The 26095-nt window shown below is 44.4% G+C and overlaps 1 protein-coding gene across 2 annotated transcripts in view; it reads left to right on the forward strand.

Annotated features, from left to right (window-relative positions):
* Nucleotides 1-26095, forward strand: part of ARK2C (arkadia (RNF111) C-terminal like ring finger ubiquitin ligase 2C) — a 133901-nt gene that overhangs the window by 80207 nt on the left and 27599 nt on the right. Inside the window, exons 2-3 of one of the 2 annotated variants that reach the window (XM_087885510.1) lie at nt 22080-22371; nt 24374-24499. In XM_087885510.1, the coding sequence (XP_087741636.1) occupies nt 22080-22371; nt 24374-24499 (418 nt within the window). The remainder of the gene's footprint in view (nt 1-22079; nt 22372-24373; nt 24500-26095) is intronic. The other variant, XM_087885511.1, reaches the window with a different exon arrangement.

A 26095-nucleotide genomic window follows, 5' to 3' on the forward strand; every position in this document is an offset into this window, starting at 1 on the left:
AGCTCAGTCCTTCTTTGGAGAGTATCAAGTGGAACATAAAGGCTGCTTACAGTGAAAGCTGACAGCTGTGGAAGCCCACTTCCCGCTGTTATTGCTGTATCCAATTGTTAAATTTGACATCAAGGTGACGGTGCGATGCTTCCATCACGGTTTGCTCTCGAAACGGGAGATAAACAGCCAGCGGAAAAGTCACCAAGTAGCTGTTCTAAGTCCTTGCTAAATACCCCGTTTGGATCTTTCCTTCCTCCATGAAAACCAGCAGTGACACTAAATTAGAGATTCTTGCAATTGCGCTCAAACGTCTAAGTAGAGCAGGCAGAGGAAATTGGACGCGAACGCGTGAGCTTTTAGCGAAGTTGGTGTCGTTAATTGGAGGGATACAGGGCTGATCAGCTGAAATTCCCCAGGTGAAAAGCAAGGGAAGCTTTGCCAAAATTGGACTGTCATTGCACCGTGATTGTTTAGTCCCAGGAGACAATCAGGAGGGACATGACTTTGCAAGTTTTCGGGGGCGAGGAGGGGGGTGAGTAAAGGGCTGTGTCAAAACCCATTGGGCTGCAGGATTGTTATAAATGGGCAGGCAGGTACAGAATGACTCATTAGGGAAGAGAAAAACAAAAAGAAGAGAGAGAGAGAGAAAGAATGAGTGAGAGAAAGAAAGAAAGGAAGGAAGGAAGAAAGGAAGGAAAGAAAGAAAAAGAAAAGAAGGAAGGAAGGAAGGAAGGAAGGAAGGAAAGAAAAGTAGAGGGTTGTGTCAAAATCCATTGGGCTACTGGATTGTTATAAATGGCCGGGCAGATACAAAATGGCTCATTAGGGAAGAGAAAAACAAAAAGAAAGAAAGAAAAAGAGAGAGAGAAAAAGAAAGAGAGAAAGAAAGAAAGAAAGAAAGAAAGAAAGAAAGAAAGAAAGAAAGAAAGAAAGAAAGAAAGAAAGAAAGAAAGAAAGAAAGAAGGGGGAAGGGGAAGGAAGGAATCAATTATTATGCTACAGAAATTAAATACATGTAATATGGTAATAAAATATAGCTACAGTTTACCAATATCATTCAATATATTCTCTCTTTCCTTACCTTTGTGCCCTTGTAAATCATCCACATGTCCAGCAGCTCTATATCGTGCCATAAACATAGGTTTTTGCTTTTAAAAAATATCCTCTCTCACTTTCAGGAGTTCTCCAATTCCATCTAACAGTTTCATAGCCTTCTCTTTCTTCTTGACTCATTCACTCATCTTTTAAAGATGTTCTTTGTATCTTATTGATTTTCTTCATATCATCAAATCATAGCTTCTTTCACATTGGTCCCTTCCTTCCTTCCTTCCTTCCCTCCCTCCCTCCCTCCCTCCCTCCCTCCCTCCCTTCTTTCCTTCCATCATCTATCTATCTATCTATCTATCTATCTATCTATCTATCTATCTATCTATCTATCTATCTATCTATCTATCTATCTTCCTTCCTTCCTTCCTTCCTTCCTTCCTTCCTTCCTTCCTTCCTTCCTCCCTCCCTCCCTTCCTTCCTTTCCCACCTGCCTACCTGCCTTCCTGCCTCCCTCCCTCCTATCCATCCACCCATCCATTTTATAGAATAGAATAGAATAGAATAGAATAGAATAGAATAGAATAGAATAGAATAGAATAGAATAGAAAACATGGAGTAGAATAGAATGGAATGGAATGAATAGAATAGAATAGAATAGAATAGAATAGAATAGAATAGAATAGAATAGAATAGAATAGAATTCTTTATTGGCCAAGTGCGATTGGACACACAAAGAATTTGTCTTAGGTGTATATGCTCTCAGTGTACATAAGGAGAATAAAATACATTCATCAAGAATAAAAAGATACAACACTTAGTGATAGTCAAAGTTACTAATAAGCTATCAAATCGTATTAGGAAACAAAAACAATATAATTGAAAGATACAAGCAACATGGTTATAGTAATAAGTGGGACGAGATAGATACTAGTAAGGAAGAGAAGAATAATAGTAATACAGTCTTAGTAAATTATTTGACAGTGTTGTGGGAATTAGTTGTTAAGCAGAATGGAAAAACTGTCGGGAAAAACCATTCGGGAAAAAACTGTTCTTGTGTCTAGTTGTTCTGGTATGCATTGCCCTATAGCGTCGTTTTGAGGGTAGGAGTTGAAACAGTTTATGTCCAGGATGCGAGGGGTCTGTAGATATTTTCACAGCCTTCTTTTTGACTCATGCAGTATACAGGTCCTCAATGGAAGGCAGGTTGGTAGCCATTATTTTTTCTGCAGTTCTAATTATCCTCTGAAGTCTGTGTCTGTCTTGTTGGGTTGCAGAGCCAAACCAGACAGTTACAGAGGTGCAGATGACAGATTCAATAATTCCTCTGTAGAACTGAATCAGCAGCTTCTTGGGCAGTTTGAGCTTTCTGAGTTTCTGCAGAAAGAACATTCTTTGTTGAGCTTTTTTGATGATGTTTTTGATGTTAGGTGTCCGTTTTAAGTCTTGAAATATAATAGAACCTAGTAGAGTAGAAAGGACTCTGTTGATACTGTGTTGTCTAGTATTGTAAGAGGTGGTAGAATAGAAGGTTTTCTTCTAAAATCCAACAACAATTTATTTATTTATTTATTTATTGGTTCGATTTATATGCCGCCCTTTTCCGGAGACTCAGGGCAGCTTACAATGCGTTAAGCAATAGCCTTCATACTTTTGTATATACTTGCTTAGTAGGGCTTTCGCCCCCCCCCAAAGCGGTGTTCTTTTTTATACAAAGTCAGCTTATTGCCCCCACAAACTGGGTCCTCATTTTTACCTACCTCGAAAGGATGGAAGGCTGAGTCAACCTTGAGCCTGGTGAGATTTGAACTTGCAGTAATTGCAGGCAGCTGGTGCTACTTAACAGTGCTTTAGTCTGCTGTGCCACCAAGGCTCTTTCATTTCTACAGTTTTGAGTGTATTTAGTTCAAGATTGTTCCAGTTGCACCACAAGGTTAGTTGTTCAACCTCCCGTCTGTCATGCAGATTCATCGTTGTCTTGAATGAGACCAATCACTGTTGTATCATCTGCAAACTTCGGTATTTTAACAGAGGGATCTTTTGAGATGCAGTCACTGGTGCATAGAGAGAAGTGAAGTGGAGAGAGCATACAGCTCTGGGGGGGCTCCTGTGCTAATTGTGCAGGTATGTGATGTGATTTTGCCTAACTTCACCTGCTGCTTCCTGTCTGTAAGGAAGCTTATGATTCCATTTACAAGCATGGTCAGGTACAGCTAGCTGATTTAGTTTAGTTAGAAGAATATCTGGAATGATGGTGTTGAATGCTGAAGTAAAGTCTACAAAGAGGACCCTTGCGTAGGTCTTTGGAGATTCAAGATGTTGTAGGATGTAGTGCAGAACCATATTAACAGCATCATCTGTGGATCTATTTGCTTGGTAGGCAAATTGCAAGGGGTCTAATAGCGGATCTGTGATGGTTTTCAAGTGGGACAGCACTAGCCTTTCAAAGGTTTTTTTGTTGTGGCTCCGTTGCCTGAGCCTGGGCTATCGACAGATGCAGACTCTGAGAGTGAGGGAGAGGAGTTGGCAAGGCCTCCCTTTCCAGGACCCTCCTCTCTGGCAATGCCTCCGGAGGACACCGAAGGCCAAACGATAGGCTCAGAGCCAAGCACGTCCCCGCAGCCACAGGTGGACAGCAATGAAGAAGATAAGTGCTGGCTGGACCCGCGACAGAGGCGCAGGGAGAAGCGTGCGCAGCAGAGGGGAAGGCGTGCCAGAGATTAGCTGAGTCACTCGACCACACCCCACAGAGTATAAATGTGGGTGTGGTGGCCGGTTCAGTTTGTGACGAGCAAAAACTGGAAATACTCCATGATCTCTGTGTTACTGGACTTTGCCTGCTTTATCGAAGTGCATTTGGATTAATCCTTGTATTGTTGACACTCTGCCTGTTTTATCGGAATGCTGGCAGTCTAATCTTTGTTTTGTGTGAGTAAAGTCTGAATTAGCAGCAAGCCACTGGGTTGCTGCCAGCTTTATCTTCAAAGAGTTTTGTCGTGTGGCTTATTAACTCCGGGCCGTCTGTGGGGGTGCGTGTGGGGTACGGGGACAGAACATTTTCATGACTTCAGACGTTAGAGCAACCGGTCTGAAGTCATTCAGTTCCTTGATGGAGGTTTTCCTTGGCACTGGGATGATAGTAGAGCATTTGAAACAGGAAGGAACATAGCACATCTCTAGTGATTTATTAAAGATTTATTTATTATATGCCACCCACTTACCATAAGACTCCAAGCAGATAACAGAAGCCTAAAAACAGCCATTAATTAACCAGAGAAATAAGAAGGCCACATTCAAACATATAAAATAAACTCACAGCTGGCAACTAATTGCAGCTTATATAGACATACACTTTCATACACGTGTTGTGGGTACTTATCAGAGGGGCAAGGTTTTCACCGTAAGGTTGCCCGCCATCTTGCAGATTTGAAACCCTGCTGCCCCAGAAAAGCCCCAAAATCTCTATAGTTATAGTTATAGTTTATTATATTTATATACCGCCCCCTCTCCCGAGGGACTCGGGGTGGTGAACATCCAGCAAATAAAATACACAGATACAAAATTTAAAACAGTATTAAAATCCAATTAAATCAATTTGGCCCATAGTTGAAAACCCTATATTAAAACCCCTAATTTTTTAAAAACAATTCTTTTTAAAAAGAGTAGGTCAGGCCAGCCCGGCTTGTCGGGCAGTTCGGAAAGCCCGAAGGTCAGGGATCTGCCGTATCTCTGGGGGCAACTCGTTCCAGATGGTGGGTGCCCCCACAGAGAAGGCTCTCCCCCTGGAGGCCGCCAGCCAGCATTGTCTGGCCGACGGCACCCTGAGGAGGCCCTCTCTGTGGGAGCATACTGGTCGGTGGGAGGCTACTGGTGGCAGAAGACAGTCTTGTAAGTACCCGGGTCCTAAGCCATGGAGCGCTCTAAAGGTGGTAACCAGTACCTTGAAGCACACCCGGAAGACCACCGGGAGTCAGTGCAGCTCGCGCAGGAGAGGTGTTACATCTAAGCAGGACAGCTTCAGGCCCCCTTCCCAATAGGGATTCCACCATTCAATAATGGTCAGGAACTCGGGGTTCGGGACAGGTGGTGATACCTGTTCTGTGATGGCAACCCAGAGCGGACATCTTCTATCAGTGATTATTTGCTCAGCACCAAAAATTATCTTCATTTTGGCATCAAATGAAATGTGATTTCTTCCTGGGAGGGAGTTTCAAACTGTTTCACCTGCAACTTGTTTTGCTGCTCTCGTTCGCCGCGATTTACTGCTTTGCTGACAAAACTACATTCCTCAAATTAGAAAACCAAAAAATAAAATAAAATGGAAAGATGTAGCAACAGCAATAGCACTTAGAGTTATATACCTCTTCACAGTGCTTTTACAGCCCTCTCGAAGCAGTTTACAGAGCCAGCATGTTGCCCCCAACCATCTGGGTCCTCATTTTACCCACCTCGGAAGGATGGAAGGCTGAGTCAACCTTGAGTCTGGTGAGATTCGATCTGCCAAACTGCTGGCAATCGGTGATCAGCAGAAGTAGCCTCCAGTAAAAGATAAAGGTAAAGGTTCCCCTCGCACATATGTGCTTGTCATTCCTGACTCTAGGGGGCGGTGCTCATCTCCATTTCAAAGCTGAAGAGCCAGCGCTGTCCGAAGACGTCTCCGTGGTCATGTGGCCGGCATGACTCAACGCCAAAGGCTCACGGAACGCCGTTACCTTCCCACCAAAGGTGGTCCCTATTTTTCTACTTGCATTTTTTACGTGCTTTCGAACTGCTAGGTTGGCAGAAGGTGGGACAAGTAACGGGAGCTCATCCCATTACACGACACTAGGGATTCGAACCGCTGAACTGCCGACCTTTCGATCGACAAGCTCAGCATCTTAGCCACTGAGCCATTGCATCCCTTATGTACTGATGGGTTGTGACATAATTAAAAAAAAAAACTTAGATAGACCAACTGTTTATTGATTTATCTTATGAAATAGTTCCTGTAGCGGCCCTTCTTACTGCTAACTCTGGGTGGCTACCAATGAATTAAACCCCCCAAAACGGCACAACAGCATAAACGTATTAAACAAGGAATCATAACAACAATTAGTATAGCAGAGATCCTCCCATCTTGAAGTCAACAATGAACAAACAAGCATCATATAAATCAGCTCACATAGCTCACCAGAGCCTGAGAACCTGAGAGAAGTACCAAAGTTTTAACACCTTCTGCAAAGACAATAGAATTGGTGGTGGCTTCTTTGGGTGAGTGCATGTCAAACCTTCACCCCCCATGTCAATGCATGCTCTTGAAAGAACTCACTGGAGTGGAAGAATAGTTTTCTTCTAATGGTCATGGAGGAACTTTGGGTAAAACATCTGTTTTGTACACACAAGGTGCCAGATTTAGCCCATGAATTCTCCAAAGAAAACAATATTGTCCAAAATGTTGGAAGGGACCTGGGAGGTCTTCTAATCCAACCTTTTAGCTCTTCTTCTTCTTCTTCTTCTTCTTCTTCTTCTTCTTCTTCTTCTTCTTCTTCTTCTTCTTCTTCTTCTTCTTCTTCTTCTTCTTCTTCTTCTTCTTCTTCTTCTTCTTCTTCTTCTTCTTCTTCTTCTTCTTCTTCTTCTTCTCCTCCTCCTCCTCCTCCTCCTCCTCTTCCTCCTCCTCCTCCTCCTCCTCCTCCTCCTCCTCCTTCTAGAATAGAGCTGGAAGGGACCTTGGCAGTTTTATAGTCCAACTCCCTACTCAAGCAGAATACCCCATAGCATTCCAGTCAAATGGCTATCTAATCTCTTCTTAGAAACCTCCAGTATTGGAGCACCCACAACTTCTGGAGGAAAGTAATTCCACTGTTTAATTGTTCTCGCTGTCAGGAAATTTATCCTTAGTTCTAGATTGCTTCTATCCTTCATTAGTTTCCATCCATTGCTTCTTGTCCTGCCTTCAGGTGCTTTGGAGAATAGGTTGTCCCCTTCCTCTCGTTGATGATTCTTCTTCAGATGTTGCGAAATGGGATGTAGTGGCTAGATTTTTATTTGGATAGATAGATAGATAGATAGATAGATAGATGATAGATAGATAGATAGATAGATAGATAGATAGATAGATAGATAGGATAACTATTGACATTTTTTGTCAATCAGATAGAATAGGACAGAACAGAACAGAACAGAACAGAACAGGAATAGAATTCTTTATTGGCCAAGTGTGATTGGACACACAAGGAATTTGTCTTGGTGCATATGCTCTCAGTGTACATAAAAGAAAAAAGATAGATATGATTGCTGGATAAACGGATGGATGGATATGATGAGTGGATGGGTGAGTGGGTATAGATAGATAAATGGATGAAATCCAAAAATTTTTTACTACCGGTTCTGTGGGCATGGCTTGGTGGGCGTGGCAGGGGAAGGATACTTCAAAATCTCCATTCCCACCCCACTCCAGGGGAAGGATACTTCAAAATCCCCATTCCCACCCCACTCTGGGGCCAGACAGAGGTGGTATTTGCCGGTTCTCCGAACTACTCAAAATTTCCGCTACCGGTTCTCCAGAACCTGTTAGAACCTGCTGGATTTCACCCCTGGATAGATAGATAGATAGATAGATAGATAGATAGATAGATAGATAGATAGATAGATAGATAGATAGATAGATAGATAGATAGATGATAGATAGATAGATAGATAGATAGATAGATAGATAGATGATAGATAGATAGGATAAGATAACTTTATTGACATTTTTTGTCAGATAGAATAGAATAGAATAGAATAGAATAGAATAGAATAGAATAGAATAGAATAGAATAGAACAGAATACTGTAGATAAATGGATGGATAGATAGATAGATAAATAGATGGATAGATAGATGATAGACAAGGGATGAATGGATAATGAGACAGAGAGACAGATCGATAGATATGACAGGTGGGTGGATTCTGTTCTTTCAGTCACTTGAATCAAAGAACGCTTTACACTGCGTTAGAAACTTTCCCACTATTCCGATGACTGCTTTGGTGACTATTTTAGCAGCTCCTTGGTACATTTTAACATGTTTTATTGTGTTTTAATTTTCAGAACTTTAGTGAGGTTTTTTTTTTTTTTAACTGTGCTGTAAACTGCATTAGGAAAACGGGAGAGAACGCAGATGATGACAGCCAAAGAGGAGGAGGAAATATTTTCCGTTCCTTATTTCTTTAGCTGTAGCGAGAGTGATACCCTTAGGAGTAGGAGTAGCAGCTATTCTTTATCGATCGGCAGCGGATGGGCTTTAGAGATGGCTTGTGAGAGTGTGTGTCGTCTCACAGATCTCTTCCAGAGTTGAGCCATTCGGCTGATGATGGCCAGCAGAGCGAATAGAAGTTATCTATTGCTTCTTGACTCTCTCCTGCTGAGCACCAGGTACCCTGGTGAGAGTTCCTGGAGGCATGACTGGCTAAAGTTTCAGAGACAAGGACTCTGTCATCTATCATGAGTTAATTATGAGCTTCCCGACCATTGTCAGAAGAGGCCTGGGTTGATCTGCTAGAGCTAATGAGTTTGCCTTGCGCTGCCTGCCGGGATCTCGGGAGTTGCCAGCAGCTGTTCAAACCTCTCCGGAAAAATACCCACACCAGCAGAAAAATGGAAAAGCTTCCTGTGGGAAGTACAGGGAACGATAGTTGTTTGTTAAGTCCTCGACTTACAACCATTTGTTGAGTGACCGTTCAAAGTTACATGTTCTCAAAGAGCCACGGCGGCGGAGTGGTTAAAGTGCTGTATTGCAAGGCTAACTCTGCCCACTGGCAGGAGTTCGATCCTGACCGGTTGATTCAGTCTTCCATCTTTCCGAGGTCGGTAAAATGAGGAGCCAGGTGGTTGGGGGACAATATGCTGACTCTGTAAACCGCTTAGAATAGAATAGAATAGAATAGAATAGAATAGAATAGAATGGAATGGAATGGAATGGAATGGAGTGGAGTGGAGTGGAGTGGAGTGGAGTGGAGTGGAGTGGAGTGGAATGGAATGAATTAGAATTAGAATTAGAATTAGAATTAGAATTAGAATTAGAATTAGAATTAGAATTAGAATTGGAGTGGAGTGGAGTGGAGTGGAGTGGAGTGGAGTGGAGTGGAGTGGTGTGGAGTGGAGTGGAATGGAATGGAAAGGAGTGGAATGGAATAGAATAGAATTATAATTATAATTATAATTATAATTATAATTATAATTATTTTATTTATTTATTTATTATTGCGATTTATATGCCACCTTTCTCCCTAGGGACTCAAGGCGGCTTACAAAATGACAAATTCCAATACAAATCACAATGAAATAAAATTAAAATCAGCAACCCTATTAAAAACAGTTTAAAATTATGACAGTGTATCCCCAAACAGATCAGTTGAGTTGACGAAAGAGCCATATCTTCAGCTCGCGACGGAAGGAAAGAAGGTCGGAGGTCGGTGGGCAATCCATTCCAGAGGTTCGGGGCTCCCACAGAGAACGCCCTCCTCCTGGGCGCCGTCAGCCGACATTGTTTGGCCGACAGCACCCTGAGGAGGCCGACTCTGTGAGAGCGCACAGGATGGTGGGAGAGCGGCTGGAGATGGTCGTGCAAGTATCCCGGGCCTAAGCCATGAAGGGCTTTATAGGTGAGCACCAGCACCTTGAAATGTATCCGGAGCGCCACCGGCAGCCAGTGCAGCTCACGCAGGAGAGGTATTACAGGGGAATATCTAGACGCCCCCGTAACTACCCGCGCGGCTGCGTTCTGAACTAGCTGGAGCCTCCGGACGCATCCCAAGTGCAGCCCCATGTACAGGGTGTTACAGTAGTCCAACCTAGAGGTAACAAGGGCATGAGTGACCGTGGCGAGGGCATCCCGGTCTAGAAAAGGGCGCAACTTAGGGGCGCAAATTCTAATTAGAATTAGAATTAGAATTAGAATTGAGTGGAGTGGAGTGGAGTGGAGTGGAATTAGAATTAGAATTGTGGGGCCAGCCAGGAGTGGGATTTGGGGGTTCTCTGAACTGCACAGAATCTTAGCTAGAGGCTCTCCCGAACCCCTGCGAACCCCCAGCAGCCCCACCCCTGGTTATACCCTTTGCCTGTCCTATTCTGCTTCCGAGCAGCTTCAGCAGATGTCCGGGGCAGAATCCTGAGGCCGACCATACCATTAGGGAAAGTCAAGCATCTTCTTCAGGCCAGCAGGTCCTGGAGGACATGCATAATGGGCTGGAAGGACATAACTCTAGTCATTTTTATAGCCAGCAGGATATCCCCTCGGCTGGCTTGCTAATCTCAAATGTCAAGGACACTTCCCAATCACCCACTCAGAGACCTGTGAATAATGATAGGTTATAAATTATGCAGTCCACAAATCACCGAATTGTGGAGTTGGGAGGGACCACAAGGGACCCACAAGGGATCCAGCATCGGCGACTTGCGAGAGAAATTCAGTTGAGTTGTCTTGAAGAGGTGGCGGTTTAGCCTCTTCTTCAAAATCATCGCATGCTTAATCTTTCGCTTTGGATTAAAAAAAAATTGTTTTTCTGAAATATAAAAATGTATGTAGCCACAGCCAATTCGTACATAGGTGACTCTTTTATTTTTGCTGCCCCGTTGCTGGGTGGGCGTGGCCATGGAGGGCGTGGCCTAGTTGGCTACCCACACCACGGGGGGGGGGGGCATTTTTCACCCTCCCCAGGCTCCGGAGGCTTTTGTTGAGCCTCCGGGAGGGCGAAAACTGCTTTCCCCGGGGTCCGAAGGCCCTCCGGACGCCAGAAACAGGCCCGTTTCCAGACTTCCAGAACTTCTGGGAGGCCCGTTTTTTGCTCTCCCCAGGCTCCGGAGGCTTCCCCAACTCCTGGGGTAAGGATATTGCAAAATCTCCATTCCCACCCCACTCTGAGGCCAGCCAGAAGTGGTATTTGCCGTTTCTCTAAACTACTCAAAATTTCCACTGCTGGTTCTCCGAACTGCTGAAAATTCCTGCTACTGGTTCTCCAGAACCTGTCAGAACCTGCTGGATTTCACCCTTGAGTCAAGCTATTCTCCAAAGCCCCCGAAGGCAGGACAAGAAGCAATGGGTGGAAACTAATCAAGGAGAGAAGCAACCTAGAAATAAGGAGAAATTTCCTGACAGTTAGGGTTAGGTTAGGGTTAGGGAGAAGGAAATCATTTAGCAGCTCAAATATCCGAAGCCAAATTAGGTAGAGGATCCAGATATTGATTGGTAGGCAAGTTGGGGGAAGGAAACAGTGAAATTAAATTCCTTTCTGTACACAACGAGAGACAGGCAATATTCTGTACATGGTAGTAATCAGACATGAGGGGTCTTTGGTTCTAAGGAGCTGCCACAAAGAGGGTAAGGGGCTCAACCTGTCTTTCAAAGCACCTGAAGGCAGAACATGAAGCAATGGGTGGAAACTCATCAAGGAGAGAAGCAACCTAGAACTAAGGAGAAATTTCCTGACAGTTAGAACAATTAATCTGTGGAACAACTTGTCTCCAGAAGTTGTGGGTGCTCCAATGCTGGAAGTTTTTAAGAAGATGTTGGATAACCATTTGTCTGAAGTGGTGTAGGGTTTCCTGCCTGGGCAGGGGGTTGGACTAGAAGACCTCCAAGGTCCCTTCCAACTCTGTTATTCTGTTATTTTGTTGTTTTCAGGGCCTGTCAGAAGAAAACAGCCAAGTGAGGGCAGGGGAATTCTGGGAATTGAAGTCCGCAAGTCTTAAAGTTGCCAAAGTTGCTGTAGTCAATTATAAGATTACATCTTTTCCAAGATTGGTGCTTTTTATATATATAAAAAGGAGGCAATCTTCTAGCTGGTTCTTGTAGCGAATCTGTCACTTTTTATCAGAGTCCTTCCTAATGGGGTGCAGCAGGAGAAAACACGGGACTATTCAGCTTGGAGTCAGAAACAATTGCCTGTTATCAGTGCGGTGATAAGCGCCGGACTGAACTGGAGCTGCCGGTTCCCTCAGGACCGACTTCTCCCATCTCTCGTCTGAGCCGAAAGAAGACAAATTTAGATGTTTTGCCGTCACCTGCTGAGTCAGAATGTCACGGAGTCTTTCCAGGGCCTGGGCCCACTTGGGGGGACTCTTGGGATGGACGCGCAACACAGAAATAGGAACAGCCGGTCTCTAGACAAAGACCCAGGCCCACAATACAGGGATACACAGACTTTGGCCAAAACTGAGTCCAGCGGCAGGTTTTAAAACCTGTCGCTACCGGTTTGCTTGTGGGCACTCGCGTGCTCGCGGGTACGATGCTTCTGCACAGAAGCATCCGGGCAGGTAGGCGGAGCCTCCCACCACCGCCGCTACTGGTTTGTCCGATCCGGGGCGAACCGGTAGCAACCCACCACTGGCTGATTCCCTGAAATACAGGGTAAATAGCGAAATCACTGTGAGATTTCAAAGGAAGCTGGACTTCCAGAGATTTCCCAGGTGATGTCTGTGCATCTGTCTGCATCTGTTGAGAATGGACACTGTCTCTCTATCTTCTTTCTTCTATCCACTTTCCCCTGTTACAGATGTTAATCTTTCCAATCCCTGGAATGAAGGAATGAATGTCCATCTGTCCGTCTGTTTGTCTGTCTGTCTGTCTGTCTGTCTCTCTCCCTCTTTTTCTCATATATCATGTCATCTACCTACCTACCTACCTACCTACCTACCTACCTACCTACCTACGTCTGTCTGTCTCTCTCCCTCTTTTTCTCTTATATCATGTCATCTACCTACCTACCTACCAACCTACCTACCAACCTACCTACCTACGTCTGTCTGTCTGTCTCTCTCCCTCTTTTTCTCTTATATCATGTCATCTACCTACCTACCAACCTACCTACCAACCTACCTACCTACGTCTGTCTGTCCGTCTCTGTCTGGCTATCTATCTATCTATCTATCTATCTATCTATCTATCTATCTATCTATCTATCTATCTCTATATCTGTCTGTCTGTCTATCTACCTACCTACCTATATCTGTCTGTCTGCCTGTCTATCTATCTGCCTATCTATCTATCTATCTATCTATCTATCTACCTACATCTATCTGTCTGTCTATCAATCTATCATCTATATCTATCTTTCTATCATCTACCTACCTACCTACCTACCTACCTACCTACCTACCTACCTACATCTGTCTGTCTGTCTGTCTGTCTGCCTGCCTGCCTGCCTGCCTGCCTGCCTGCCTGCCTGCCTATCTATCTATCTATCTATCTATCTATCTATCTATCTATCTATCTATCTATCTATCTATCTATCTATCTACTTACCTACCTACCTACCTACCTACCTACCTTCCTACATCTGTCTGTCTGTCTGTCTACCTACCTACCTACCTACCTACCTACATCTGTCTGTCTGTCTGTCTGCCTGCCTGCCTGCCTGCCTGCCTGCCTGCCTATCTATCTAACTATCTATCTATCTATCTATCTATCTATCTATCTATCTATCTATCTATCTATCTATCTATCTATCTATCTATCTATCTATCTACTTACCTACCTACCTACCTACCTTCCTACATCTGTCTGTCTGTCTGTCTGTCTACCTACCTACCTTCCTATTTGAGGCAGATGCTTATGGTTCTCCATGTTTTATATCTCAGATCCCTCCCTGAGAGCAGCTTTCTTCCGAGTCGGAAAGATCGCTTCTCATCAGTCATGCATCCAAAGGCAGCCAGCAGGAGCGCATTTGACATTCAATGCCCAATTAGAGCTCTCTTCTGCTAGCACTTTTTTTGACATGCACCTGAAGGTTTCCTCCGTGCTCCATTTCCCAGAGCTTCAGGCTTCAAGGAGGACTGAGTTTCAAAGAAGAAATCTTGCTCCACATGGAGGAAAGAAAGAGAGAGGATGTTCTGAAAGTAGCTTGGATCCATCTGGTTCTGTAAATTTTTATGCAGATAATAGAATAGGACAGAACAGAACAGAACAGAACAGAATAAAATAGAAAATATGGAATGGAATGGAATGGAATGGAATAGAATAAATGGAATGGAATGGAATAGAGTAGAGTAGAGTAGAATAGAATAGAATAGAATAGAATAGAATAGAATAGAATAGAATAGAATAGAATAGAATAGAATAGAATAGAATAGAATAGAAAATATGGAATGGAACGGAACGGAACGGAACGGAACGGAACGGAATGGAATGGAATGGAATGGAATAGAATAGAATAGAATAGAATAGAATAGAATAGAATTCTTTATTGGCCAAATGTGATTGGACACACAAGGAACTTGTCTCCGGTGCATAAGCTCTCAGTGTACATACAAGCAATAAGTGATAAATCATGATCATAGTAAAAATACATTCATCATAAATAGTAAATATAGTAAAAATACATTCATCATAAATCATAACACTTAGTGATGGTCATAGGATGCTAGATAAGCAATCAACATAAATCATCCTAGGAAACTAAAGAAAACAATATAAATCCTAAAGATATAAGCAACAAAGTTATACTCATAAGTAGAAAAGGAGATAGGAGATAGAAAGATGAGAAGAAGAATAGTAATACAGCCTTACTAGATAGTTTGACAGGTTGTGGGAATTGGTTGTTTAGCAGAGGGACGGCATGGCGGGAAAAAACTGTCCTTGTGTTTTTGTTCTTCTGGCGTGCAATGCCCTATAGCGTTGTTTTGAGGGTAGATGTCAGGGGTGAAATCCAGCAGGTTCTGACAGGTTCTGGAAAACCGGTAGCGGAAATTTTGAGTAGGTCGGAGAACCGGCAAATAACACCTCTGGCTGCCCCCAGAGTGGGGTGGGAATGAAGATTTTGCAATATCCTTCCCCCAGGAGTGGAGAGGGAATGGGGATTTTGTAGTATCCTTCCCCTGCCACGCCCACCAAGCCACACCACGCCCACCAAGCCACACCCACAGAACCGGTAGTAAAAAAAAATTGAATTTCACCACCGTTTCTGTCCAGGATGTGAGAGGTTTTAGATGTTTGGTTCCACCCAATTGAGGACAGATAGCAATTAGCCAGCTCTTTTTCTTGCTCCTTGTATGCTTCCTCTCAAAAAAATTTCACCGGTAGTCCTCAACTTACAACAGTTCACTTAGTGACCATTTGAAGTTACAATGCCACTGAAAAAAGAGGGAGTGATGACCATTTTTCACACTTATGACCGTTGCAGCATCCCCAGGGTCACGTGATTGACTTTCGGATGCTGACTCACAACTGACTCGCATTTATGACTGTCGCAGTGTCCCTGGGTCATGGGCTCCCCCATTGCAACCTTCCGACAAGCAAAGTCAATGGGAAAAACCAGATTCACTTAACAACGATGGCAGGAAAATGAGGCAAAACTCACTTAGCACGTTTTTTCACTTGGCAGCATAAATTTTGGGCTCAATTGTGGTCGTAGGTTGAGGACTACCTCTATTCCTGGGGAGAGGAAATACATATGGATAAAATTACAGGTAGTTCTCAAGTTACAACCCCAACTGAGCCCCAGATTTTTGTGTGAGAACCGGTAAGCATCTCCGGTGTCTGCCATTTTGTGAGAGCGCCCACAACTTCCTCTCAACGTTTGAGCTAGCAAATACATGGGGGAAGAACGAACACTTCAATATCTCATTTCACTAAGTGAAATGTTGAACAAAAGTAAGTAAAAACACCTTTGTCTTCAAAACTAATATTATTTTCTACCACATTTGGTGTGTTGTTGTCTCTTGTTGTTGTTGTCTACTGTTATTGTTTTATAGAGGCACATTTATTTCAATAAAGCCCATGTATTGGCTATGAGCCCGATAGACTTACAAGGTTAATAGCATGAATTACCAACCCAGGACCTGATTAATGACCTATTTCCTGGCACTCAACGGAGGAATTCTCCGCAGTTTACACAAACCTTGTAAAATTGCCAAAGATTAAGACAAGACAGATAATTGGGTTGTTTGTACATCCACCGCATTGTAGATCCTTCCTCCGGTCTGGTTCATGAAAGCAATCAAGGCTCTCTTGAACCATCAACAACGGATAGCTTCCAATCAATCACCATAGAGCTGGAAGCAGGGGTGAAATCCAACATTTTTTCCCTACCGGTTCTGTGGGCGTGGCTTGGTGGGCATTGCAGGGGAAGGATACTGCAAAATCTCCATTCCCACCCCACTCCAGGGGAAGGATATTGCAAAATCTCCATTCCCACCCCATTCTGGGGCCAGCCAGTTCTCCGAACTGCTCAAAATTTCTGCTACCGGTTCTCCAGAACCTGTCAGAACCTGCTGGATTTCACCCCTGGCTGGAAAGGACCTTGGAGGTCTTCTACTCCAAGCAGGAAACCCTATACCTGTGATGGCGAACCTATGGCACGCGTTACCAGAGGTGGCACGCAGCGCCCTCTCTGTGGGCACACACTGGGAATAGGCTGACGCTGTTCTTCTGCCTCGCTGATGTCAGACTCCGGAGACTCCGGAGGCAGCAAAGAACTCCCAGATGGCCCTGGCCCCATCTCTGCCTCCGACGCAGAGCCCTCGTCCGAGCCTTCCCCAGACTCCAGGACTGGCCCACGTTCCTCCCCAACCTCCTCACTGTCCGAATCTGCTGCCAGCTCTGCTGGCTGCTGGCGGGCCACAACATATTCATTTAGTGACTGAAGTTACAACGGCGCTGGAAAAAAAAAGACTTACGAGCATTGCAGCTTCCCCAATGGTCACGTGATCAAAATTTGGATGCGTGGCAGCTGGCAAGTATTTATGACGGTTGCAGTGTCCCGGGGTCATGCGTGATCCCCTTTTGCGACCTTCTTACCATGCACAGTCAATGGAGAAGCCGGATTCACTTAACAACCGTGTGACTAACTTAGCAACTGCAGGGATTCACTTAACAATTGTAGCAAGAAAGGTCATAAAAGGGGGCAAAATTCACTTAACAACCGTCTCGTTTAGCCATGGAAATATTCCGTTGTGGTCATAAGTCAAGGACTACCTGAATGGAATTAGGGGTTTGAGGGGGTCGCATGGAGAACCCCCTTTTTCTGTAGATAAACAAACAGACTGAGCAAAAGAGAGAATTACCCAATTTATCTAATGTACTCCACGGTTTCTGAATTAATTGTAGGCGTGCACAGCACACAGAACCTTAAACTCACAATGTGGCAAGGGACAAAGCCACAACCTGTCTCACACCCAGTGTTGTGCTTCCTGCAAATCCAGCGGCTTAATCAAGGCTTAGTTAAGCATACATCGGCAGTTGACCTTCTTTTCTTCTTCTTTTTTTTTTAGTGAACTGGGGTAAGAAAAAAGTATTTCTCGTGGATCTCAGTGGAAGCGAAATGATGCATTTCCCTAAAATTAACTGTCCTGTGACAGATGGCCAGGGGAGGGGGGAGGATGGTTCCCTAAACAATATGCAGTGGAGGCAAATTCCTTGTGTGTCCAATCACTCTTGGCTATTCTGTTTCTGTTCTGTTCTGTTCTGTTCTGTTCTGTTCTGTTCTGTTCTGTTCTCTGTTCCATTCCGTTCCTGTTTCTCTTCTCTTCTCTTCTCTTCTCTTCTCTTCTCTCCTCTCCTCTCCTCTCTTCTCTCCTTCCCTTCCCTTCCCTTCCCTTCATTGTTCTGTTCTGTTCTGTTCTCCATTCCGTTCCTGTTTCTCTTCTCTTCTCTTCTCTTCTCTTCTCTCCTCTCCTCTCCTCTCCTCTCCTCTCCTCTCCTCTCCTCTCCTCTCTTCTCTCCTTCCCTTCCCTTCCCTTCCCTTCCCTTCCCTTCCCTTCCCTTCATTGTTCTGTTCTGTTCTGTTCTCCATTCCGTTCCTGTTTCTCTTCTCTTCTCTTCTTTTCTCTTCTCTTCTCTTCTCTTCTCTTCTCTTCTCTTCTCTTCTCTTCTCTTCTCTTCTCTTCTCTCCTTCCCTTCCCTTCCCTTCCCTAATCCCTTCCCTTCCCTAATCCCTTCCCTTCCCTTCATTGTTCTGTTCTGTTCTGTTCTCCATTCCGTTCCTGTTTCTCTTCTCTTCTCTTCTCTTCTCTTCTCTTCTCTTCTCTTCTCTTCTCTTCTCTTCTCTTCTCTTCTCTTCTCTTCCTTTCCCTTTCCCTTTCCCTTTCCCTTTCCTTCCCTTTCCTCCCTTTCCCTTCCCTAATCCATTCCATTCCATTCCATTCCATTCCATTCCTTGTTCTGTTCTGTTCCGTTCCGTTCCGTTCCGTTCCGTTCCGTTCCACTCCACTCCATTCCATTCCATTCCATTCCATTCCGTTTGGAAATATGACATTTTCAAAAGTGCATTTTAGAACATTTGCATCTTTTGAAAAGGGACACACAAGAAGGAAGAGCAAATGTTTTAAAAAAGCCAATGCTAAAGAATTTAAAAACTAAATGTTAAAGAAAGCAGTGACCAAATGTTTGGGTTTAGGAGGAAATAATTAATTTTTTTTTATTATTTTTTTGCATAAGACAATGAATGCAGAGTTCTCAGATTTTTGGAAATTGCAAAATGACGGACAGCACTAAGTATGACGGTATCTGTAGCTCGGGGTTGAACTGTGGGGTCCTTGGTGCTCTCTGAGCTTGGTGGCCACACTGCTGGCGCTGATGATGTTACTTAGTACGGTAATGAAAAGTCTGCAAGAAAACCACTACATTCAGAGAGCACCAAGGATGCCACCAGTCCACAAAGGGCCTTCGCTATGAAACAGGGAATGAGGTGGGATCCCACTGGGCTCAGTTGTTGCCACAACTGATGTTGTGAAACCAGGGGTGGGCTGCTGGGAGTTCGCAGGGGTTCAGGAGAATCTCTAGCTAAGATTCTGTGCAGTTCGGAGAACCCCCAAATCCCACTCCTGGCTGGCCGGACCCATCCTGCCCCTCCCAGGAGTCCCCACGTGGCTCATTTTGGTAAGTGCAGGGCGCACGTGGAGGTTCAGCGAGGGTGAAAAACGGACTTATCAGAAGTTCAGGAAGACCTGAAACGGGCCGTTTCCAGCCTCCAGAGGGCCTCCAGAGGGCCTCCAGAGCCTGGGGAGGCCCATTTTCGCCCTCCCGGAGGCTCAAGAAAATCCTCCGGAGCCCAGGGAAGGCAAAAACATCCTCCCCTCCCGCTGTGGTGCAGGAGGCCAACTAGGCCACGCCCACCATGGCCACGCCCACCCAGCAATCAGGCAGAGAACCCCTTGCTGCCTGCTGTTGGAAGTGCAGTTACAGCAATGGAACCTATTTTCACCAATGGTGGACCTGCCCGCAGGCGGTTAAATATTGGAAAAAAAATATGGCAATGGATTTTGGAAATTACACAGATTAATTTGGAATTAAGGCCCGAGATTTTCCTATTGGGGGCAAAACCTTTGAATGTTAAATCAGATATATGGTTCTCGTTGATTCACATTATCGCTGCAGCAAGATTAGCGTATGCGCAGGAGTGGAAAAATCAATACTTACCGTTGGATTTGAAAACAATATATAAAATTAATGAGTGTGCGGAATCAGATAGATTAACTAGATTGATCAATGGTAAAAAAGATTCAGAATTTTATAACAGTTGGAAATTATGGTACGATTGGGTCCAGAAAAGGTGGGATAGAATAGATATATGATGATGTATATATATGATGGCAAATATGTATGTATAAAGGAATGACTTTATATTTATGGACAATGTAATCACATTCTACCATGGTGGCAGGATTGTATATTTTATTTGTGTATTGGTGTATAGAATATATTAATAAAAATTATTTAAAAAAAAAAAAAGAACCCCTTGCTAAAATTTTTGAAGCCCACCCCTGTGGGAAACCCATGTTAACAAGCAGAGTTGCCCTGATCTCGGACACAACCCTCGGTTGCGCTCACAAGCTTCACCGAGTAGCTCGCGAAGAGAGGCGAATGAAAACTCGCCTTTTGAATTAAAATTGGTTGAAAGAATAACTTAACAGTCAAGGCACTGAGTCTTAGTGCTAATTTTTTGTTATTTGCGTCTCCTGCAAAAAAAAAACAAAACCTCTCTTCATCTCTCTTTCTCACACACACACACATTCACACATCCCTGCTCTATCTCTCTCACTCACTCGCACGCTTGCATTGTGATACAGGAGAGCGATAGTCTTTAACTTACGACGGATTGCTTACTGGGCCATTCAAAGTTAGGAGTTAGGACCCAGGTTTGAAATTGTGATGTCTGTCCCTCCCGGCCCTTGTATTCCCACAATTGGATTTGTGGTGCTTTGCTGCAACCAGATCACACTTATACCTATTTGCGCTGCCCTCGCTGACCACAATTTGTGATGTTTTTGCCGGAAATAGGTTTCCAGCAAGAATCACCCTATAACGAATAAGGGGTTCATTTAACGACTGCTGTGTTTGCTTAATGGCTGATGCAATAAAAAGGTCATAAAATGAGTCTTGGTAGCGCAGTGGTTAGAATGCACTGCTGCAGGGTACTTCTGCTGACTGCCGGCTGCCTGTAGTTCGGCAGTTCGAATCTCACCAGGCTCAAGGTTGACTCAGCCTTCCATCCTTCCGAGGTGGGTAAAAGGAGGACCCAAATTGTTGGGGGCAAGAGGCTGACTCTATAAACTGCTTAGAGAGGGCTGTAAATCCCTGTGAAGCAGTATATAAGTCTAAGTGATATTGCTATTCTTAAAGAAGAATACAATGGTTAGAATGTGGTTAGAAAGCAGCATTGCAGACTAACTCTACTCACTGTCAGGAGTTCGATCCTGACCAGCTTAAGGTTGACTCAGCCTTCCATCCTTCTGAGGTAGGTAAAATGAGGACCCAGATTGTTGGGGGCAATAGGCTGACTCTGTAAACCGCTTAGAGAGAGGGCTGTAAATCCCTGTGAAGCGGTATATAAGTCTAAGGGCTATTGCTATTGCCCTCCCTCTCTTCCTTCTTTGCCGTGGTGGTACAGTGGTTAGAATGCAGTACTGCAGGCCAACTCTGACCACTGTCTGGAGTTCAATCCTGACCGGCTCAAGGTTGACTCAGTCTTCCATCCTTCTGAGGTGGGTAAAAGGAGGAGCCAGATTGTTGGGGGCAAGAGGCTGACTTTGTAAATCGTTGTAAAAACACTGTGAAACGGTATGTAAGTCTAAGTGCTATTGCTATAAAATCAGGCATGGTCATGGAGTGGCCCTCTTTATGACCATCATGGCTTATGACTGAAATTGTATGCTCAATTACAGTCCTAAGTCGAGGACTACCTGTATTACGATGCGATCTCATTCACTTTGCCAGGACAGAGAATCACTTATGATGGAATCACAGGGGGAGGATGAGACCCACAAGGATCATCTAATCCAACCCTTTTTCAGTCTTACAACGGGCCAGAAAAACTAGTTCAACCATACAAGAGGTGTGGTTGAACAACCTGTTAAAATCTTTCAAAATCAAAGACCTCCAATCTCTGTAGATTTGTCCACTATTGTACAGGTAGTCCTCAACTCACAGTTATTGGCTGGCTGGGGAATTCTGGGAGTTGAAGTCCACTAGTCCTAAAGTTGCCAGGATCAGAATTCCCTGATTGAAAACCTGCTTTCTGGGAATTCTGAGAGTTGAAGTCCACTTGTCCTAAAGTTGCCAGGTTTAGAATTCCTTAATTGATTGTCTGTGTAGTTATTTTTATTGTTTTACCATTTTTATTGTCTTAATTTCTGTAAGACGCCCCGAATCCCTCGGGAGAAGGGCGGGATATAAATATAATAAAATAAACAAAATAAATAAATAATTGAAAACCTGGCTAGGGAATTCTGGGAGTTGAAGTCCACTAGTCCTAAAGTTGCCAGGATCAGAATTCCCTGATTGAAAACCTGGCTGGGGAATTCTGGGAGTTGAAGTCCACTAGTCCTAAAGTTGCCAGAGTTGGAGTTCTGTGACTGAAAACCTGGCTGGGGAATTCTGGGAGTTGAAGTCCACTTGTCCTAAAGATGCCAAGTTGATTGATGAGAGTTAGGCCCCTCTAGACAAGACAAAACACCTCCGAGACATTTTCTCTCTCAACCTCTCCTCTCTCGTGAGGCCAAGATTTCGGAGTGGGGCCTCCATGGCCTCCGGTGGATTTACCTGACCTTCCTCCCTTGCTTTCTAAGTGGAACTCCTTTGCTTGCCTTCCAGGTGCTCCTTTTCAAAGGTCTCAGCATCCTCATGCTACCTCCTGCCGGCACTTCCACCTTGCCCCCCAGCCTCAGATCTCAGCAGACTTCCCCCTGCCTCATGCCGTCCAGCCTCACCTCACAGCCGCTCACCAGCACAATAGCCCGCTTCACTCGTCGCTGCCAACTTTACCTACCCTGCCATTCCAGGATGTGACGGGACCTCCGTTCCTACCTCAAGCCCTTCACCAGCAATATCTTCTCCAGCAGCGGCTCCTTGAAGCTCAACACCGCAGGTTCATATCCCATCCCAGGTGAGGCCACCTTGGGATCCTCCTGGCTTGGGGAGGGGGGACAGGTGCCAGTACAGGTAGTCCTCGACTTAGAACAGTTCGTTTAGTGACTGTTTACTACTTCACTGTGTAGTGTAAACAGTAGACTGTTGTAGTATGGGTACTACACTAAACCGTTCGTTTAGTGAAGTAACAACAAGGAACTGATGCCAGTTTTTGACATTTTTGACCACTGCAGCATCTCCATGGTCACGTGATCAAAATTCAGATGATTGACATGTATTTACGACGGTTGCAGTGTCCCGGGGTCGCATGATCCCCTTTTATGACCTTCTGATAAGCAAAGTCAACGGGGAAGCCCAATTCACCTAACAACCTTGTCACTAACTTAACAACTGTAGAGATTCACTTAACAATCGTGGCAAGAAAAGTCATTATGGGGCGGGCAAAATTCACTTAACAACTGTCTCGCTTAGCACCAGAAGCTTTGGGTTCAACAATTATGGTTGTAAGTTGAGGACTAGCTGTTCAAACCCTATTGGCTGAGATAGGCACAGACGATGGAGAGAGGGAGGTGGGTTTAGAAAGGGTCTTTTGGGGGCTGAAAACCAAAGGCCAATTGGGAAGAGAGTTGGAAGCTTCTCCTGGTAAGTTGTGGGTCTATGCCATGATCGTAAATGGAGATTTTGACAATGCCCTTAAGGCACCTTTGCCTCTCACCTGAAAAAAATAAATAACAACATTGGACAAATATATATGAGCACAGAAACCAACAAGAATTATGGATTTATGATTAATGATTGTAACTATGATTTATGATCTATGACCTATCATTTTGTTGTTTGTATGTACCCCGAGTGCTTATGCACTGGAGACAAATTCCTTGGGCGTCCAATCACACTTGGCCAATAAAGAATTCTATTCTATTCTATTCTATTCTATTCTATTCTATTCTATTCTATTCTATTCTATTCTATTCTATTCTATTCTATTCTATTCTATTCTATTATTTTCTATTCCATTCCATTCCATTCCATTCCATTCCATTCCATTCCATTCCATATTTTCTATTCTATTCTATTCTATTCTATTCTATTCTATTCTATTCTATTCTATTCTATTCTATTCTATTCTATTCTATTCCATTCCATTCCATTCCACTCCATTCCATTCCATATTTTCTATTCTATTCTATTCTATTCTATTCTATTCTATTCTATTCTATTCTATTCTATTCTATTCTATTCTATTCCATTCCATTCCATTCCATTCCATTCCATTCCCTCTACTCCACTCGACTCCACTCCACTCCATTCCATTTCATTCCATATTTTCTATTCTATTCTATTCTATTCTATTCTATTCTATTCTATTCTATTCTATTCTATTCTATTCTATTCTATTCTATTCTATTCCATTCCATTCCATTCCATTCCATTCCATTCCATTCCATTCCCTCTACTCCACTCGACTCCACTCCACTCCATTCCATTTCTGTTCTGTTCATCTGTTCTGTTCTGTTCCGTTCCGTTCCATTCCATTCCGTTCCGCTCCGCTCCGCTCCGCTCCGCTCCGCTCCGTTCCGCTCCATTCCACTCCGTTCCGCTCCACTCCATTCTATTTTCCCTTCCCTTCCTTTCCCTTCCATTCTAATCTTCGATCACATCCCATCTTATCCTATCCTATCCTACTTTGCAGTATTAGCATAAGATGTCCCTTGTGTCCCTTGTGGGATGACATCATGTTGCATATGACATCCCCTATCCTTTCGACTCACCTTGCAGAGACCCATCCCATGATGTGGGGGAGGGGAGAAGGTGACGTTACATAAGTCCAGAATGTCATCATGCCTTCTATTACGCCCCCATGGACAGACCAACAATCTTGATTTCGCTCTCTACCCATGAGATTTCTCTACTCTGATCCAAACAGGATGTTCTCCAAGTGATGTGGAATTTAGATCTGTGTGAGAAGACGCAGAGAGCGAGCAATGTCTACTCATACTTCTCCCTCTCTCTTGCAGGCGGACTCAGGAGCCCATGTCTGTCCAACCTCATCGGTTACATCCAAGCTTTGAATTTGGCCATCAACTGCAGACTCCCCGCACCGTGGCGCCCCAGCCTAGATATTTAGCGGAAGGAACAGACTGGTAACTGGTTCCTTACTCACAAGGATTGAAAAATACCATAAATAGCAATGGCACTTAGACTTATAAACCCTTTCACAGTGCTTTACAGCCCTCTCTAAGCGGTTTACGAGCCTTGGTAGTACAGTGGTCTAAAGCACCCTGTTATTAACACAGCTGCCTGCAATTACTGCAGGTTCGAATCTTACCAGGCTCAAGGTTGACTCAGCCTTCCATCCTTTCTAAGGTAGGTTAAATGAGGACCCAGTTTGTGGGGGCAATAAGCTGACTTTGTATAAATATACAAAAGTATGAAGGCTATTGCTTAACGCATTGTAAGCCGCCCTGAGTCTCCGGAGAAGGGCGGCATATAAATCAATTTTTTTTTTAAAAAAAAGTCAGCCTATTGCCCCCCAACAATCTGAGTCCTCATTTTACCCACCTCGGAAGGATGGAAGGCTGAGTCAACCTTGAGCTAGTCAGGATCGAACTCCAGACAGTGGGCTGAGTTGGCCTGCAGTACTGCATTCTAACCACTGCACCACCATGGTGCAGCAAGGAAGGAAGGAAGGAAGGAAGGAAGGAAGGAAGGAAGGAATAGCAATAGCACTTAGACTTATATACTGCTTTACCGTGCTTTTACAGCCCTCTCTAAGTGGTATACAGAGTCAGCATCTTGCCCCCAACAATCTGGGTCCTCATTTTACCCACCTCGGAAGGATGGAAGGCTGAGTCAACCTTGAGCTAGTCGGGATTGAACTCCAGACAGTGGGCTGAGTTGGCCTGCAGTACTGCATTCTAACCACTGCACCACCATGGTGCAGCAAGGAAGGAAGGAAGGAAGGAAGGAAGGAAGGAAGGAAGGAAGGAAGGAAGGAAGGAAGGAAGGAAGGAAGGAAGGAAGGAATAGCAATAGCACTTAGACTTATATACTGCTTTACCGTGCTTTTACAGCCCTCTCTAAGTGGTATACAGAGTCAGCGTCTTGCCCCCAACAATCTGGGTCCTCATTTTACCCACCTCGGAAGGATGGAAGGCTGAGTCAACCTTGAGCTAGTCGGGATTGAACTCCAGACAGTGGGCTGAGTTGGCCTGCAGTACTGCATTCTAACCACTGCACCACCATGGTGCAGCAAGGAAGGAAGGAAGGAAGGAAGGAAGGAAGGAAGGAAGGAAGGAAGGAAGGAAGGAAGGAAGGAAGGAAGGAATAGCAATAGCACTTAGACTTATATACTGCTTTACCGTGCTTTTACAGCCCTCTCTAAGTGGTATACAGAGTCAGCATCTTGCCCCCAACAATCTGGGTCCTCATTTTACCCACCTCGGAAGGATGGAAGGCTGAGTCAACCTTGAGCTAGTCGGGATTGAACTCCAGACAGTGGGCTGAGTTGGCCTGCAGTACTGCATTCTAACCACTGCACCACCATGGTGCAGCAAGGAAGGAAGGAAGGAAGGAAGGAAGGAAGGAAGGAAGGAAGGAAGGAAGGAAGGAAGGAAGGAATAGCAATAGCACTTAGACTTATATACTGCTTTACCGTGCTTTTACAGCCCTCTCTAAGTGGTATACAGAGTCAGCGTCTTGCTCCCAACAGTCTGGGTCCTCATTTTACCGACCTCGGA

This window comes from Pantherophis guttatus, chromosome 2 (genome assembly GCF_059756535.1).
Source record: "Pantherophis guttatus breed Tessera chromosome 2, ASM5975653v1, whole genome shotgun sequence".
NCBI classification, from domain to species: Eukaryota; Metazoa; Chordata; class Lepidosauria; order Squamata; family Colubridae; genus Pantherophis; species Pantherophis guttatus.